At 40.8% G+C, this 19,964-nt stretch overlaps 3 protein-coding genes across 3 annotated transcripts; all 3 read left to right on the forward strand.

Annotated features, from left to right (window-relative positions):
* The first annotated feature begins 7,884 nt into the window (after positions 1–7,884).
* On the forward strand, positions 7,885–8,733 carry LOC139123374 (uncharacterized). Its single transcript, XM_070689524.1, has one exon. The coding sequence runs from the start codon at positions 7,885–7,887 to the stop codon at positions 8,731–8,733; it is 849 nt and encodes a 282-aa protein (XP_070545625.1).
* A 6,266-nt stretch (positions 8,734–14,999) lies between these two features.
* Positions 15,000–16,145, forward strand: LOC139123375 (uncharacterized). Its single transcript, XM_070689525.1, has one exon. It carries the CDS (start codon positions 15,000–15,002, stop codon positions 16,143–16,145), a length of 1,146 nt encoding a protein of 381 aa, XP_070545626.1.
* A 2,701-nt stretch (positions 16,146–18,846) lies between these two features.
* LOC139123376 (uncharacterized) lies at positions 18,847–19,878 on the forward strand. The gene has a single exon (XM_070689526.1). The coding sequence runs from the start codon at positions 18,847–18,849 to the stop codon at positions 19,876–19,878; it is 1,032 nt and encodes a 343-aa protein (XP_070545627.1).
* Positions 19,879–19,964: the final 86 nt, after the last annotated feature.

Consider the following 19,964-nt stretch of genomic DNA (forward strand, 5'->3'; position numbering starts at 1 on the left):
GAATATCGCAAAATATTTGGTAATTTGTTTCGCTAAATTCAAACTTTACACGGTGACCCCCGATTTTTATTGTTGATTTTGCAAGAGAATGGTTGAAAGTTTCATCAAGGAAAGTTTCAGCAAAAGTTCAAGTCTTTCACTCTCGATGCACGTACTCCCTTCATACGTCATACACTTCGCTGCTTTTGTTTAAACGGGGTCAATGTAGGTACGTTTTGTCATGTGTTTACGGGAGTCGAGTTTCCGGGTGATAAATTTTGAATATGGCTATCACGCTACGATTCGTTAACGTTGTGGTTACAGTAACGGGATATGTCTTATCGCTCGATCTTTAGTTTGAGGGCGCGCGATCTTTGAAAATGATCAGTTGAAACATAGAGAAACATAGATAGAGTAGCAACGGGTATTGTTTAAGGCGTGAAGCGGTTGCGTAACCTATCCATGTTCGCCTCGCCTCAGGTTGCTCTCGCCTCTCTTTTCCGAAGAGTGCCGACCATTAATCCTTCGGTAATTTTCGGATTTTCGCCAATTGTTAAGCGAAAGTATGTTCGGCAAAGTTTGTGTTGTTGTTGTCGTGTGGTGCTGAGCAGAATTGACGTGCTGGCCAAAACGGGAGTGTTTTGAGCTTCAGGAAAATGAGTTTTACCGTTTTAAAAATTCATCTCATATTTTTATGAATATATAATGAGTGTGTTTGAACCAAATTTGAAAGTCTTTTATCGATACTGTCTGGTTTTACTCAATGGTTTACGGTCAGTCATACAGTCTTTTACACGTGCGTCAAGAAAGGACATGTTTATGAAACTGCTGGCGTGTTATGTTTTGATTGGCGTGAAGCAGTGTTTCTGGCCTGAGAGCTCACAAAGTAACTATGGTTGCTACGCGACTGGCAGTACGATGCCATCTCGTCGTATGTTTCGCATAATCTCGTGTAATTATCAACCACAATTAAAACTTCCAAAAAGTTTAACACCTTTGAAGCTCATTTTAATATGAAAAGCCAATAGCCTACCGAGACGACCATGGAACAAAAGGCATGCAAGTGTTGCCACTCTGTGTATGTTACTCTGTGGTCGAAACAAGATTGTCTGTCAATCTTCTATAGAGCGGTAATACAGACGGCTATGTTTTGGTTCTCCAGCAGTGCATACTTAAGTGGTTGCGAACAAGTATACAGACATATCATATTTTTGTAATAATCATTCGACTAAATTCCTTGATATGCGTTTGCTGAAAATTCCGGAAGGTAGGTGGGTTAGCGCTTGTAAAAACATACCCCTCAAACTTAATAACATAAAATCAGCGTGCCCTATAAAATGCTTCTAGAAAATAGAATTTTATTTGAACCTTCAAGGTTGTAATATGATTGCTGTGGGGCTTTGTTTTGAGACAGAATATCGTCAACAATGGAAAAATCCTACATGGAAAGTTTGTGGTCGTTCACGAGAAAAGCTTCGAAAACCTACTCGCATGCCGACGCAATACAAGTAATCTACTGTGTCTGGCCTGATTCGTTTGTTGCACGTCATGATACACCGCAAAAACACACGATTGTGGGGGTTGCAAATGGATACATAATACCTGCAGTATGGCAACTCACGCTACTCCGCCAACAGATAGCTGCGTTTCCACAGCTAAGAGCTTGCGTGCGTGGCTCGCCATGGCTTATTTTAAAATAACAACTCTCTTGTTAATTTCCATATTATTACAGCCAAAACACAACTCAGACACTAAACACACCAAAGCACATACAAGACTAGCCCTACGAGTATGGCGAGAGTGTCCGGCTTTGGCTACGCCGCCTCCCACCTCCGCGTAGCCAAAGCCGGACATTCTCGCCATACTCGTAGGGCTAATACAAGACGAGATGGCTGATGTGTGAAGCCACTTTCCCTTTATTACACCGTGACCACTATGAACAGACCACTTCTGTTCGTCCACGTGGCATACGTGACAAGAACTCTACCGACGACAGCCTTACTGATTTTGAATTTGAAGGTGTTACCAGTGTTCGCTCAAAGACCCGCAGAATGTACGTTGGAGGCATTAAGGAGGGCACTAATCGTGAACAGATTGAGAGACATTTGATCAAAAACAACATTCAATTTACTATGATAGAGTTATCACTAGCAGACGCAAAGGAGCTGTCGCTGCCAAAATAAATGTATCCTTTAATCAAGTTAAACTTCTCCTTGCCGACAACTTCTGGCCACCAAATGTGTTCTGTAGGCCATGGCTGGGAGAGCAAAAGTTCTCCGAACAAATGAAATCAAATAATGACAGATAGATAAAACAAGTAATGATTATCGTAGAAACACTGATGAAGGCTACTAAAAGCTTGATTCCATTAATTTTGCTTTTTTCTCTCCTACTGTTAATGACTTGTCCTGTAACACAACAATATGCATTGCGATTGGGTTGCTGGAATGTCTGTGGTGTTATATCTACAGTTCCTTACCTTACCAAACTTCTGCAAAATATCGATATTCTGGCTATTACTGAACACTGGCTTTTTCCACATTCATTGAAATTTCTGAACACTGTTGATTGTAATTTTACTTCATTTGGAGTAACTGACAGAGCTCTAGATGCTAGCACTACCGACTTCTCTTTACGTGGACAAGGTGGGGTAGCTTTCCTCATTAGAAAGTCCATGTTACCTTCTGTTGATTATTTAAACTTAGAAGATGACCGTGTCATTGGTCTGCGAATTAACTGTAGTAACTGTGAACGTCTGAAAAAATGTATTTTTATCTTTGCTGTGTATCTACCGCCTGTTAATTACACGGTAGACTCTTATATCGACTATGTCCACTTTTTGGAAGATCTTTACTCGACATACTCGCCTGTTGGTGACGTCATATTCCTTGGTGATTTCAATGCTAATTTGTTTGGGCCTCGTATGCCAGGTTTCCCAACCTCAACACGTGAAAAGACGCTTAATCAATTTATAGACTCGTGCGATCTGCAACCAGCAAATCTCTTGAACTTATGCACTGGTCCAGTCGAAACGTTTTGCTCTTTTAGTGGACGGAGCAAGTCGACCATTGACTTTGTCCTCTTTCCACTTCACCTTATCGATTTATTGACAATGTGTAAAGTACTTGATGACGACACTTTAAATCTTTCGGATCATTACCCAATTCTCTGTTCTCTTAGCTTATTCATTACGAAAAAAAATCGGAATTTTGTTCCTTCCAGAAAACGCTTAGTTTGGTCAAAACTAGACCGCATCACAATCACAGAATCGTACACTAATTCACTATGTGAAAAATTAGACACTTCCGACTTCACTGAACAAATACTGTCTTGTCCAGTTGACATTGATCGCTACTCATCAAAATTAATTAACGCTCTACGTGAAACTGCCGACAACAATATTCCCTCCTCTCGTTTCAAACCATACTTAAAGCCTTATTGGAAAGATGTGCAACCCTTTCACAAAAAAGCGTGGGAGTTGCGTAATAAATGGATTCAAGCTGGAAGACCGAGAGGACTGCAACATGCTACTTTCCGCAATTATAAAGAATCAAAACGAGAGTTTAGGCGTGAATTGAGACGTCTACAGCGAAACGACAAACGTGAAAAGTACGAATTTATTGAAAATTCTATCGAGCTCGATCAAGCACTCTTCTGGCGCAATGTCAATTTGTGTAGGAAAAACAACTGCGATAGTTTTCCGATCTTGAAAGTGAACGATACTACAATTTCCGAGCCTGCTTCTGTTGTTAATGCTTTTGCGGAACACTTTAAAAAGTTGTACGAGCCAACAGAAGATGACAATTTTTCAAATGATTTTGAAGCTCACATTGATGACGTACTTGACAACCTTGTAGAAGAAAGCCACAACAATACCGAGATTATACTTTCAACACCTTTCTCAGTTGAAGAAATCTTATGTGCAATTAGAAAGCTCAAACGTGGAAAAGCCGGAGGACCGGACTCCCTAACATATGAACACATTATTTTTGGGGGACCATCTCTAGTTAACTGCTTGATGCGCCTATTCAATGCAATGGTTACTGTCGAATATATTCCCTCCTCCTTTAAGTCTGCGTATTTGGTACCCATTTTTAAAGGTGGTAACAAAAGCCGTTTTGACGTCTCCAATTATAGAGGAATCTCATTACTTCCATCGTTGCACAAATTATTTGAATTATGTATTTCTCAACGCTTACAGCCTTGGCTAATTGAAAATAAAATACCGCACTCCCTACAAGCTGGTTATCAATCCGGCCAAAGCAACATTACTGCAGCTTTTGCATTCTTGAGACAATTTATCACCATATTGAAAGACGCAGTAAAACATTCATGTGTAGCCTAGATTTTCATAAAGCTTTTGATTCTATATGGTGGAATGGTTTATTTTACAAGCTATACACCATGAACCTCAATGCAAAACTTTGGCGAATTCTGCGTACCATGTTTCATGGACAAAACTGTCAAATCGCTCTTGGTACTTATGTATCAAATAATTACCCTATTTTCCAAGGTGTAAGACAAGGTAGCGTTCTTTCAATTACCTTATTCTTAATTTATGTAAATAAGTTGTTTGTTGAACTGGAAAATACTAGTTTAGGATGTTATATTGGTACGTCATTTGTAGGGTCACCCGCCTTAGCTGACGACATTTCGATTTTATCGACTACACGCACTACTTGTCAGAGATTACTGGACATAGTTGCAAATATTGCTCCAATTGGAGATTAAAACTCTCGTTGTCAAAAAGCAAAATCATTGTCTTTGGAGAAAGTAACAGAGAACGCAAAAGACTGTGTAAGCATAGAAATATTTCTCTGTATAACTGTTGTCTTGAAGAAGTTAATGACATCACTGTTATTGGCATGCGAATCACAAACACATTATCAACAATGGAACGTACACTTTCAGCTAGTAAAAAAGCTAGATGTTTAATTAATTCTTTACGTAGTGTTGGCATTGGACCACACGGTCTAAATCCTATTGTGAGCACGGAAGTGTGGAAACGCATGTGTCTTCCAGCAGCCTTACATACTTGTGAGCTATGGACTATTACAAATATTGAACTGCAAATGCTTGAAAAGTGTCAGCGTTATGCTGCCAAAGTTATCCAAGGTTTACCTCCCAGAACACCCACTGACTTAGCTTTAAGTGCTTTAGGATTGATATCAGTTGAAGCTTACATGGATAATTGCAAACTGCGTTTTTTTGGAATGCTTTGTAACTGTGATAATTCAGCCATTAGAAAATGTATATTTTTACAACGTCTTTTTGAATTTAAGCTTGCTTCTGTTCAAAACTCTCGGGGATTTATTCCTGATATTACGAGAATTTTGTCAAAATACAACCTTCTGTGTTTTTTTGATGAATTTTGTGCAACAGGGTATTTTCCTCCAAAAGCAATATGGAAAACTATTGTAAAGGAAGCTATTAATGAAAAAGAGTATACTGCTTGGAGACAAAGGCTTGAAGGAAGAGAGGATTTATCTCTTTTTTCTCAACTACACAAAAAAATCAAACCTCTTTATTTATATACTGTATTACGTAACCTCCCGCATCGCAGGTTTACTATTTATAGAATTGTAGCAGCTCTTGCATTACCAGCAGACCTTCTATGTACGAAATGTCAGTGTGCTGTTGAAAATTATTTAACCCACTTGCTCACTTCCTGTATTGATACTACTGAATTGAGAGATGCTTTTTGGACAACAGTATTTGATAAGGTTAATGTACATTTTGCTGTAACTTTATTTAACTTAGACGATATCGGGTTTGTTTCTTGTATTTTACAAGATAACAACCACAACTTTCAACAACCACACGAATACGAAATATTCCAAGAACTTGCCTTTGATTTTATAAGTGCGTGCTTGAATGCTTGGTAAGCGTCCGATGTAGTAAACAAAATACATCGCACATGATAACTTACATCTTTTTGATGTAAACGAGCTCTGGATGTTTGAACATTTTAGCTTATTCAGCTGAAAGAACGATCTCAAATGTAATTACCTCTTCTTTTTTTTTTCATTTAATTTGCATCTGTATGAGTTTATTTGTGTGTTGTAACTCTTCTCTTTCTTGAGGAGGAATAAAGAAACAACAACAACAACAACAACTAGCTGGACAATACGCTCACTACACATTCCAATGCTACTTAACTGTGACAAAAGTCTAACAAGACTCTCGCACCTACGTGACACATCTCCCCGTCTGTCGGGCTGGTCAAGGTCAAGTAGCAGCCTAGACAAACTACCACTGACGTGGTCACGAACGAACTCGGTGTCGTCCATGTTCAAAATTAACTGCGAGGTCACCATGTGTTTGGGACTCCCTAACAAAGTGATAAGTATTTCATGTAAAATGACACCGACGATTTTTTGAAGTCGTATTTGACTATATGTATGCTCATTTTGGCTTGTGTTCGCTGGCTAGTGGTCTAGGGGGACCTATGACTTCGATAGTTGAAAATGGGGAATACGAATCCAAAATGTAGAGTTCCATTGGTGAAAACTTGGAGTTCGAAAGTTGAATGTGTGGAGTTCGAAAGTTGAAAATTGGGAGTTCGAAAGTTGAAAATGTGGAGTTGTATAGTTGAAAATGTGGAGTTCGAAAGTTGAAAATGTGGAGTTGTATAGTTGAAAATGTGGAGTTCGAAAGTTGAAAATGTGTTGTATAGTTGAAAATGTGGAGTTCGAAAGTTGAAAATGTGGAGTTGTATAGTTGAAAATGTGGAGTTTGAATGTTGAATGTTGAGTTGTATAGTTGAAAATGTGGAGTTCGAATGTTGAATGTTGAGTTGTATAGTTGAAAATGTGGAGTTCGAATGTTGAATGTTGAGTTGTATAGTTGAAAATGGGGAGTTCGAATGTTGAATGTTGAGTTGTATTGTTGAAAATGTGGAGTTCGAATGTTGAGTTGTATAGTTGAAAATGTGAAATTCGAATGTTGAATGTTGAGTTGTATAGTTTGAAAATTGGAGTTCGAATATTGGCCTTGATTACGCGCCATACCTGCAGTATTATACTGCGGGAGAATAAGACACGAGGTACAATTGTAATGATAGCACATGTACACGATAGCAAAGCTCCACTCTAACGTGATTGCTTGGCAAGAATAGAATATACTTGGCCCTGACTGAATAATTCCACGAATCAACATAAGCATAAGGGGTCCTATTCTCTCATAATTTATTGGAGGGTTCGAAACTCAATTAACTGCTGTGCTTTCGTCTTTTAGAGTTTTGAGAGTTTCAACAAGAGCTAAAAATAGCGACATGTCAAGATATACAACTCAAAACTGATCAGAATATCCATAGAAGTACTAAAATTACATTGAATGTAACCTCTCAACGGTGTCATGGAAATATTTCGTTTGAATACTGTACCTAGCTTATCAACTCTATACTGCCCGCAGGGTTACACCGAGAAATGCAGCAAATACTGCGTTTAGCTTACTGTCAACAACAAATAGATACAAGAAACAAGATCATATATGACTCTCAGAGACCTGTGAGGCACACATCGAGACGGTGACGGTGTATTTTCTGATAACATTCTCACCTGAACGACCATATAAATGTGTGCTTTGCCTGTGTGCCGAACAGTTACCGATCGCGTGAGAATAAGCTCCTTTGTGTTAAGTCTTTTACCAAGTTTGCTATGATTATAAAAAGGGGAAAACATCAATCCTGCTCACGCCATAGACGAAAGACATCTTTACACACGCAGTCCTGAGGTGATCATTTACCAACAGCGCCATTATGCATCAATGAAATATAGCAGTGACAGTAGAGGGTCTTCCCCCCTATACTGTCTATGAATAAAGGTTTGATACTGACGCCTTGAACTCGACAGTTACCGCGTGACCTTTTACAAGGCCATGTAAGTTAGTCGGCCATACTGTAATATGGATCCCAGTAATCTTGGACATGGTGCATCAAGAGACAGAATTCCCTCTAAGGAAAGATGCTGTGGGACAACTAATAAGAGACCCATGAATAGACGGTGCGTCAAGTCGGTATTGTTGTCATGGAGCAGGACGTTAACCGTCATTTTGTGTCTGTCCGTGTTTGTTGCCCTGTACCTACTGAACAAGTTCGGTTCCTTGCTGTATCTTCGGCGGGCGATTTCCGAAACGTCGCTTGGATTTCTGTTACCAGGCAGCAGTGATGCCTGGCAGAACGGAACTCTGCGACCCCATGATGACTTTGTGGTTCCGAATATAGCTCACTTTACCTGGTTTTCTTGCCACGAATTTGATTTCATCAACGTGCTGAGTGTCATCAGCGTGTTCAAAATCATGAAACCCGAGCGAATTCTTTTCCATACCGATTGTGAACCAACTGGACAGTGGTGGGAAGAAGCAAAACTCATACCCATCCTGGATGTTGTCCACCGTGATCCGCCACGCTCGGTGTTCGGACGAAAGCTCAATCCGAAATATCCCGAACACTGGTCGGACGTGGCAAGGCTACAAATTCTGTCGAGCATCGGTGGCGTGTATTTTGACACTGACGTTTTCGTTGTCGCCCCGTTAGAGAAACTCAGACGTTATGACTATGTCGTTGGTCGTCCGAGCGGTTATGCTTTGACTAACGGTATCATCTTCGCCTCGCCAAACTCAATATTTTTGAAGATATTCTATGAAAGTTACAAACAATACAACCCACAGTGTTACGCGTGCAATTCCGTCTTCAACCAGCACAGCCTAGCGAGCAAGCATAGAGAGCACATACACATAGAAATCACAGTTTGATCACACCGAATTTTCGCCATTGGAAGACATTGTTTTTTGAGCGGTTTCCCTGGCAGCAGGGCCATCAAAAGTCTGGACAGCTCATTTGGAGAAATGTGTCGATATATTTACTATGGTGACATTTCGGAAATAGCACCTGGTTCTGGCTTAGAGAAACCCTGGTGGAAGGATTTGAAAGAGAACGCTAAACAGACATTAAAGCGCACAGGAAGACAGAAATAGTAGACCTCGATCTTTTTTTACCGAAACGGTGTGAGCTAAGGGGGACGTGGATAATTGAAGTATGCGCACGGTAAACGAAACTTAGTGCGTTCGGCCTCAACTCCCCCCTCCTAAACGAAAGTTTGGAAGTGCGAAAATCCAACCAAGCCTCGTTCGGTATCATACATATGATTGGTAATTACGTCACTATGAATATACGCTGTTTTCAATCGGGTTCGAACCGACAACATACAGCATCTAGTCACCTAGTAGAGAAGTAAAAGACAGAAATACTTCGTCAAATTACCCATCACGCCAATCTGATGAAAACGTGTCATCAACGATGACTTGTTCCATTATGTCAGATATACTAGTCTTTATGTTATGTAGTCTTTCCATTATATGGTGTGTTCCTGTCATTATGTAATGTAGTTTTTCCATCATGTGCTATAGTCCTGTCATTTTATTTAGTCTTTCCATTATGATGTGTAGTCCCTCTATTATGTTATGTAGTCCTTCCATTATGTGGTGTTATCCCGTCATTATGCTATGTAGTCTTATCATTATGTGGTGTACTCCTGTCATGTTATGTAGTCTTTCCATTATGTCATATATTCCCGTCATCATGTTATGTAGTTTTTCCATTATGTGGTGTAGCCCTGTCATTATGTTATGTACATGTAGTCTCTTTGTTATGTTATGTATTCTATCCATTATGTGGTGTAGTACCTCCATTATGTTATGGAGTCTTTCCATTACGTGGTGTTATGTAGTTATTTAATCATGCGGTCTAAACTTGTCATTATTTGATGTAGTTGTTCCATTATGTGAAATAAACTTGTCATTATGATGTAGTTGTTCATTACGTGGTCTGAACTTGTCATTATGTGACGTATAGTTGTTCCATTATGTGATGTAGTCCCGCCATTGTGTTATGTATAGTTTTTCTATCAAGTGATGCAGTCCTGTCGTTATGTTATGTAGTCTTTCCATAATGTGATGTATTCCTGTCGTTATGTATGTGTTGTCTCTTCATTATGTATATGTGGTCTCAACTTCATTATGTCGACTACTTTGCCTCGATTTCGAATTCCCAAAGGTCTGTACCTATCGCCATGGTCAATCTAACCCAATGCTTTGTTTAGACGTGAAGATGAAATTGTCGATGGTATCATCGTTGTCTAGAGTTCAGTTGATAAAAGGCGAGATAGCGACGAAAGGGAACCGATAGCGGCAGTTATTGTATTTGTAGCCCGGGGGCCGTGCGGCCGTGCGCAGCGGCAGCTGGGGAGTTGACACCATCTCCCATCCTCGCTTGCTAAAGCTCGGTGCCAAGGTCTCTTTTCCGCGCAGTATGATGCTCCCGTTAGTGGGAGACTGCACTGTAGTCGAACTATACGACCCGTGCGAGAAGACGATGCACCATCTCCGTGAAATGGGCTAGAATGTTTTGGACAGCCGTGGCTGTGACAAACGGCCAAACACTGCTGAAAGCGATGCTGGAGTCTGAACTGCAGTCAGTTTTGTACTTTGTCCAATTTTGGAAAGTACCCTACCACTCTCTCTTGTAGTGTGAGTGGAACTTGAGTATAATAAAGATAGTTGATTGTTGAACGTCAGTAATTAAATTACCTTTGCATGGCAGGGCTATGGAAAGTCGTTCTGAACCACCGGCATTATGTGAACCGGGTAGTTTGTAAAAGTATATGGTATGCTGTGAGTTTTTGCTACGTTCAAACATTATGATATGATACGTAGCCTTACCATCAAGGTAAGGTTTGAAACAGACTTGTCTGACCTGCAAATAAAACTGTCCGTTCTAGTCGAAAAATAAACACAAATCCTACAGTCAGTTACCTCGCTCCATGCGGAAGGCTCTCTACTGGCCAAAAAAACTCTCATGTCACGATAAAATGAAAACTTATGTTTTTTTTGGCCAGTGAGTCGAGACGGGTCGTTAGTTCACAGGTGCTCGTTTCAGCTGTCGTTCGCTGGGTAGTCTGATAAATAGATCGATTTTCGGCTCGATCTGTCGGTCCCGTGGTCGGTATGCCCGCCACTGCAACCTAAATTGTAGTGGCGGTCATATCGACAGCTTCAATGGCCTATGTCTTTTTGACGACACTTCATCGCACACAGACTCCAACAAACCTAAATTGCAGTGGCGGGCATATCGACTACGGGATAGACAGATCAAGCCGAAAATCGATCGACTTAGCAGACTACCAAGCTAACGAGCGCCTGTGCGTTAGGGACCGTTCACTTTTTACGGCCGAGGGGGGGGGGGCAAAATCCAGGGGGGTTCATCCTAATTTTGGAATCCGTGAAGGGGGGGGGGGTCATCGCTTTTTCACTGGTAGGAAAGGGGGGGTCACCACATTTTCAAAAACATAATACCTACAATAAAGTTCACTTTATGCCATGATCGACCCTCTTTTCCCGCGGGCCGCCTTGGGCGGCCCACAACAATAAATTGACTTTATGTATTACCCATGACCCTCTTAACGGGCAGAGGCCTTGGCAGCCCACTCCAATTAGCTTTACTTCGTGCAACGGCCATGATCGACCCTCTTTACCGGCGGCCCGCCTTCGGCGGCCCACTACAATAAATTGACTTTATGTATTAGCCCATGACTATCTTAACGGCCGGATGCCTTCAGCGGCCCTGTCCAGTAAAGTTATGCAATGGCCATGATCGACCCTCTTTACCAGCGGGCCACCTTTGGTTGTCCACTAGAATAAAGTTGACTTTACGTAATGGCCCATGACCCTCTTAACGGATGGCTGCGTTTGGCGAACCACTCCAATAAAGTTTACTTCATACAATGTCCATGGACATAATTTGTCTATGGAAATGAAGTTAAAAATTGCCTAACAGTCGTCCTAATTAGGCCTAACAGACGTTTGCATGGATGTGGCTGAGAAGTTTGTGCACTGGCATCTCTGCTACACGAATAAAGTGCGGCCGCGTATGGGAGTTCAAATCCAAACCGTGCGGGTAAATTTGACATATGGGTTTTGGTTATTTTTCAGCAGGGTGGGGGGGGGGGGCGGGGGGGTGGGGGTTGGGTCATCAATATTTTTCGTCTGACAAAGGGGGTCATCTTTTTTCACGAAAAATGCAGGGGGAGGTCTCTATTTTTTGAACACCGGCGACAAGATTTTGCCCCCCCCCCAGGCCGTAAAAACTGAACAGTCCCTTAGTTCGACTAAATGCAGTCTCCGAGTAACCAGAGCATCATGCTTGTAACACAGTCATTTTTTAGTCAATCAAATCCAGCTAATCGTAGAAGGATGTTTCGAAAATAACGAGAAATACGACAAGAAACACGAGCACACGTGTCACTGCCGCTGGTCGCCGAGAACAGCGCCCTCCCATATAAACATAACGAAGAGACGACCTAACATAATGAAGAGACCTCATAACATGCTGACAAGAGTGTATTACGTAATGGGAAGACAATATCATGCATTGGCAAGACTACAACACATAATGTCAAGGTTATTAAACATAATGGACAAACTATATATAACCTAATAACACCATATAACGCGATAAGGGAGCAATCATTATTTACGGCCTTGGGGTCGGAGGAATCGGTTGGTTCACTAAAAAAATTAAAAGCGACAAGGATGTTGCTCAAAATGTAGAGAGAAAGAAAGGGGTCACTCAATTTTCGTGCAAAATAAATTGAAACACTTCTCTGATTCCACTATTGCACACATTAATTTCTCAAAATTTTAATGCGACAGGGATGACACTCCTTTTCGCGCTCTTCCCCATATTCTAGCAGTTTGAGAAGTAAAAAAAAAACCCTGAAAATAGCCTAGATTGCACCAGACTGCACAATTGCACACATTTATTTATCTCAATGTTTTCACAAGGCGTAGGACAAAACTGAACTGTTGTAAAGTCATCATTTTATCATCACCGAACATATTTTAAGACATATATTTTAATTGACTTCAGCCATAGCCATATTGACATTTAACCATACCGTAATCAGGCCTAACATTAGAAACTGGCAGCGAGAGAAATTGCACGGCTGGCGAGTTTGAAAACAAATAATGATTGGACCAAAAACAAATGTGACTTTGACTGACAGTCCTCTGGTATCGTTTACAGAAATGTAATATTTTGCAAATGACACAAGGAGGTCGCAGTTTATAATTCCTGCACTATTCTTTGCTCTTCAATCTCTGGCAAACTGAGAACTGTTCTTCTACAAAATGTAATCATTGTCATTGTTCGACTGTTGAATATTTTGACTCAAAACTGATCATGCAAAGAAATTAATAAAAATATCAGTGCTCAGTATCATTTTAGACAGTTTTACCAAATGCAAAATAAATAGCAACACCTCTAAGATTACACAATAAACACACATCAATTTCTCAACATTTTCGATGTGACAGAGGGGACCCCCTCTCGTGCTCTCCCCTTTGGGATTTTCTAACAGTTTTACGCAGTAAAAAAAACAAAAAAAATTAAAACACCTCTCAGATCGCACCAGACTGCAACATTACACATATCAATTTCTCAAACTTTTCCAACCAAGAGAGGGAACACCCCCTCTGGCACTTCCCCTCTCAGTGTCTTGCGTGTTCTCCCCCAGTATTTACAAATTCTGCCAGGTAAGGTATCCTAGCGGTAATCGAAATACAGAACTAAAATCACGAAAATAATGATAAACTATCAGATCTTTAATTCGTCTTTCAATTTTTTATCTTTTGACAATGAAAATTTGCAATGATATAGCGTTCTAAGACGTTGGTTGAATGGTAGGCGGGTTAGCGCTTGTAAAAACATACCCCCTCCAAATTTATAACATAAAGTCAGCATGCCCTATACAATGCTTCAAGAAAATCGAATTTGAATTTGAATTTTTATTTTAACCTTGAAGGTTGTAATATGACTGTTGTGAGGAATGTTTTGTCATAATGTGAAGGCGGCTTTGTTTTGCGACAGAATATCGTCAACAATGGAAATATCCTACATGGAAAGTTTGTGGTCTTTCACGAAAAAAGCTTCGAAAACCTACTCGCATGCCGACACAGTTCAAACAATTTACTGTGTCTGGCCTGATTCGTTTGTTGCACGTCATGATACACCACAAAAACACAAGATTGTGTGGGTTGCAAATGGATACGTATACCTGCAGTATTATACTGCGGGAGAATAAGCCACGAGAGACAATTGTAATGACAGTACATGTACACGATAGCAAAGCGATACTTTCACGTGATTGCTTGGCAAGAATGAAATATACTGGGCCCTGACTGAACAATTCCACAAATCAACATATAGCATAAGGAGTCCTATCCTTTCATAATTTATTGAAGGGTCCTGAAACACAATTGACTGTTGTACTTTCGTCTTGTAGAGTTATGAGAGCTTGGACAAGTGCTAAAAATAGCGACATGGCAAGACATACAACTCAAAACTGATCAGAATATCCATAGAAGTACTAAAATCACATTGAATGTAACCTCTCAACGGTTTCATGGAAATAGTTCGTTTGAATGCTGTACTACTTATCAACTCTTTACACCCGGCCCCGCAGGGTCACACCGAGGGTACTGCAGCAAATACGGCGTTTAGTTTACTATCAACGACCGAAAAAGATACAAGAAACAATGTCATATAGGACTCTCGGAGACTTGTGTGGCACACATCGGTACGGTAACGGTGTATTTTCTGATAACATCTCACCTGAATAACCATACTAAGTGTGTGCCGAACAATTAGGCCCTATCGATTGCGTGACAATAAAGTTATTTGTGTGAGTCTTTTACCAAGTTTGCAGGAAAACATGACTCCTGCTCTAGCCATAGACGAAAGACATCTTTTCACGTACGGTGGCTTAACGCAGTCCTGAGGTGATCAGTTACCAACACCGCTATGCACCCGTGAAATAAAGCATAGACAGTAAAGGGGTCTCCCCCTCTACTGTCTATGAAAAAGGTTTGACCTGACTCCGTGACCTCGTCATTTACCGCTTGACGTTTTTACCACCTGTCAATAAACGACCATGTGCAGGTAAGTAAGTCGGCCATATTGTAACATGGAACCCAGTCATCTTCGACATGGTGCATCAAGAGACAGAATTCCCTCTGAGGAAAGATGCTGTTGGACAACTTATAAGAGACCCATGAATAGACGGTGCGTCAAGTCGGTATTGTTGTCATGGAGCAGGACGCTAACCGTAATTTTTTGTCTGTCCGTGTTTGTCACCCTGTACCTGCTGAACAAGTTCGGTTCCTTGCTGTATCTTCGGCGGGCGATTTCCGAAACGTCGCTTGGATTTCTGTTACCAGGCAGCAGTGATGCCCGGCAGAACGGAACTCTGCGACCCCATGATGACTTTGTAGTTCCGAATATAGCTCACTTTATCTGGTTTTCTTGCCACGAATTTGATTTCATCAACGTACTGAGTGTCGTCAGCGTGTTCAGAATCATGAAACCCGAGAGAATTCTTTTCCATACCGATTGTGAACCAACTGGACAGTGGTGGGAAGAAACAAAGCTCATACCCATCCTGGAGGTTGTCCATCGTGATCCGCCACGCTCGGTGTTCGGACGAAAGCTCAATCCGAAATATCCCGAACACTGGTCGGACGTGGCAAGGCTACAAATTCTGTCGAGCATCGGTGGCGTGTATTTTGACACTGACATTTTCGTTGTCGCCCCATTAGAGCAGCTCAGACGTTACGACTATGTTGTTGGTCGTTCAAGCGGTTATGCTGTGACTAACGGTATCATCTTCGCCTCGCCAAACTCTATATTTTTGAAGATATTCTATGAAAGTTACAAAGACTATAACCCGCACTGTTACTCGTGCAATTCCGTCTTCAACCAACACAGCCTAGCGAGCAAGCATAGAGAACACATACATATAGAAAATCACAGTTTGGTCACACCGAATTTTCGCCATTGGAAGACATTGTTTTTTGAGCGGTTTCCCTGGCGGCAGGGCCATTACACTTTTCACGTGTGGATGAGGGCCTTCAAGTCGAAACACCCGGATGTCAACTTCAATCCGGAGTACATCAAAAGTCTGGACAGCTCATTTGGAGAAATGTGTCGATATATTTATTATGGTGACATTTCGGAAATAGCACCTGGTTCTGGCTTAGAGAAACCCTGGTGGAAGGATTTGAAAGAGAACGCTAAACAGACATTAAAGCGCATAGGAAAACAGAAATGGTAGACCTCGATTTTTTTTACCGAAACGGTGTGAGCTAAGGGGGCCGTGGATAATTAAAGTATACGCGGCGCGGTAAACGAAACTTAGTGCGTTTGGCCTCAACCTCCCCCCCCCCCCCCCCCCAAACGAAAGTTTGGAAGTGCGAAAATCCAACCAAGCCCCGTGCTGTATCACACATATGACCGGTAAATAAGTCACTATGAATATACGGTGTTTTCAATCGGGTTCGAACCGACAACATACAGCATCCAGTCACCTAGTGGAGAAGTAAAAGACAGAAATACTCGGCCAAATCACGCATCATGCCATTCTGATGAAAATGTGTCATCAACGATGACTTGTTCCATTATGTCATATGTACTTGTCTTCATGTTATGCAGTCTTTCAATTATATATGTAGTGTGGTTTTGTCATTATGTTATGTAGTCTTTCCATTATGAGGTGTAGTCCTGTCATTATGTTATGTAGTCTCTTTGTTATGTTTTGTATTCTATCCATTACGTGGTATTATATAGTTTTTTCATTATTATTATTATTATTGTTGTTGTTGTTGTTGTTGTTGTTGTTGTTCCTATTATTATATCTTTATTTCGGACAATGAGCGTGTCCATATATATAAATGATTACAGAATTGGGGATAAAAGATACAAAAAAGGTGAAATCAAGAAAAATTCATTTATGGCTTTGACCATGAAGATATATTTCTGTACAAAGAAACTCAGATTAGAAGAATGAATTTATCCATCTTCTCCTCAAGTCAGAAGTGAAGTACATCATACACCTTACGTATAATTAAGTTTTCACACATAGAAATCCTTTTCATCAAACTGTTGATTTGCTTTCTAAGCAAAGCGTCAAAAGTGTCAATCCTATTATATACATACATGGTACTGGCGTTGCTGCGTCTGTCATATCGCAGAAACATGCAACCAGCGTTATTGTAAGCAACTTTCAATTGTTTCAGGGCGCTTTTATGATAGCTGACCCACAAATTACAACCATACAATTGATAAGAATATGCTTTAAATAGTTTACGAGAAAAAATTTCTCGAAAGCATGTCAGCAGAGATATAAAAAGATCTCCTCTGACGCCCGATATCAGAATTGTCACTGAAGGTATTTGACAATAGATAGCCGAGGTGATCTTTTCTTTTCAACTTGAACAAATCGCAGTTTAACTCCCTTGAGATAAACAGCCGGAATATGTTCAATCATACATCGCTTGGAAATCGTACACATACATACAGTTTTCTCTGTATTAAAAACAATATCATGAATATTGCCATAATTGCTACAAATATTTGAAACTATCAGATCTTTAATTCGGCTTTCATTTTTTTTTATCTTTTGACAATGAAAATTTGCAATGATATAGCGTTCTACGACGTTGACTGAAAATTGCGAAAGGTAGGCGGGTTAGCGCTTGTAAAAACATACCCCCTACAAATTTATAACATAAAATCAGCATGACCTTTACTATGCTACTAGAAAATCGAATTTCATTTGAACCTTGAAGGTTGTAATATGACTGCTGTGATGAATGTTTTGTCATAATGTGAAGGTCATGGCTTTGTTTTGCGACAGAATATCGTCAACAATGGAAAAATTCTCATTAAGTTTGTGGTCTTTCTCGGAAGCTTCGAAAACCTACTCGCATGTCGACGCAGTACAAAGAATTTACTGTGTGTGGCCTGATTCGTTTGTGGCACGTCATGTTACCACAGACACACAAGATTGTGGGTTACAAATGGATACATAATACCTGCAGTATTATACTGCAGGAGATTAAGCCACGAGAGACAATCGTTACGATTGTCTCTCGTGGCTATATAAAGGGTCCTATCCTTTCATAATTTATTGAAGGGTCCTGAAACACAATTGACTGTTGTACTTTCGTCTTTTAGAGTTATGAGAGGTTGGACAAGTGCTAAAAATAGCGACATGGCAAGACATACAACTCAAAACTGATCAGAATATCCATAGAAGTACTAAAATTACATTGAATGTATCCTCTCAACGGTTTCATAGAAATATTTCTTTTGAATACTGTACTACTTATCAACTCTATACAGCCCGCAGGGTCACACCTAGAAATGCAGCAAATACGGCGTATAGCTTACCATCAACGACCGAAAATTAGATATAAGAAACAATGTCATATAGGACTCTCAGAGAGAGACTTACGCCCGGGCTTGTGTGGTACACACTGGTACGGTGACGCTGTATTTTCTGATAACATCTCACCTGAATGGCCATCATATTACAAATATGTGCTTTGCCTGTGTGCCGAACTGTTACCGATCGCGTGAGAATAAAGTCCTCTGTGTGAAGTCCTTTACCAAATTTGCTATAATAATAAAAAGCAGGTAAAACATCAATCCCGCTCACGCTATAGATGAAAGGCATCTTTGCACGTACTTCAGCCTCACGCCATCCTGACCATTTACCAACAGCGCCACCATTCCCCAGTGAAATGAAGGTTTGCAGCTGACGCCGTGACCTCGTCACTCTAATATAACCGCGTGACCTCTTTATCACCTGTCAATAAACGACCAGGTAAGTTAATTATTAAAAGTGCGGTCTATGGAATTATTGGTAAGTCGGCCATATTGAAATATGGATTCGAGTCGTGATCTTCGACATGGTGCATCAAAGGACGGAATTCTATCTAAGGAAAGATACTGTTTGACAAGATAAGAGACAGATGGCTAGAAGGTGCGTCAAGTCGGTATTGTTGTCATGGAGCAGGACGCTGGCCATAATTTTATGTCTTTCCGTGTCTGTCGCCCTGTACTTGCTGAACAAGTTCGGTTCCCTGCTGTATCTTCGGCGGGCGATTTCCGAAACGTCGCTTGGATTTCTGTTACCAGGCAGCAGTGATGCCTGGCAGAACGGAACTCTGCGACCCCATGATGACTTTGTGGTTCCAAATATAGCTCACTTTATCTGGTTTTCTTGCCACGAATTTGATTTCATCAACGTACTGAGTGTCATCAGCGTGTTCAAAATCATGAAACCCGAGCGAATTCTTTTCCATACCGATTGTGAACCAACTGGACAGTGGTGGGAAGAAGCAAAGCTCATACCCATCCTGGAGGTTGTCCACCGTGATCCGCCACGCTCGGTGTTCGGACGAAAGCTCAATCCGAAATATCCCGAACACTGGTCGGACGTGGCAAGGCTACAAATTCTGTCGAGCATCGGTGGCGTGTATTTTGACACTGACATTTTCGTTGTCGCCCCGTTAGAGCAACTCAGACGTTACGACTATGTCGTTGGTCGTCCGAGCGGTTATGTTTTGAATAATGGTATCATCTTCGCCTCGCCAAACTCAATATTTTTGAAGATATTCTATGAAAGTTACAAACAATACAACCCGCACTGTTACTCGTGCAATTCCGTCTTCAACCAACACAGCCTAGCGAGCAAGCATAAAGAACACATACACATAGAAAATCACAGTTTGGTAACACCGAATTCTCTCCATTGGAAGACACTGTTCTTTGAACGGTTTCCCTGGCAACAGGGTCATTACACTTTTCACGTGTGGATGAGGGCCTTCAAGTCAAAATACCCGGATATTCACTTCAATCCGGAATACATCAAAAGTCTGGACAGCTCATTTGGAGAAATGTGTCGATATATTTACTATGGTGACATTTCGGAAATAGCACCTGGTTCTGACTCAGTGAAACCCTGGTGGAAGGATTTGAAAGAGAATGCTAAACAGACATAGGGAAAAGTACACCTCGATTTTTTTTACCGAAACGGTGTGAGCTAAGTGAAGATGGATAAAAGTTCACAAATATTTTGAAGAAAATT

This window comes from Ptychodera flava, chromosome 22 (assembly GCF_041260155.1).
Source record: "Ptychodera flava strain L36383 chromosome 22, AS_Pfla_20210202, whole genome shotgun sequence".
In the NCBI taxonomy this organism is placed as follows: Eukaryota; Metazoa; Hemichordata; class Enteropneusta; family Ptychoderidae; genus Ptychodera; species Ptychodera flava.

Bases quoted from the DNA above. Each gene is read 5' to 3' on its own strand.
- LOC139123376 (XM_070689526.1), top strand. From the start codon at position 18,847: ATGGCTAGAAGGTGCGTCAAGTCGGTATTGTTGTCATGGAGCAGGACG.
- LOC139123374 (XM_070689524.1), top strand. From the start codon at position 7,885: ATGGATCCCAGTAATCTTGGACATGGTGCATCAAGAGACAGAATTCCC.
- LOC139123375 (XM_070689525.1), top strand. From the start codon at position 15,000: ATGGAACCCAGTCATCTTCGACATGGTGCATCAAGAGACAGAATTCCC.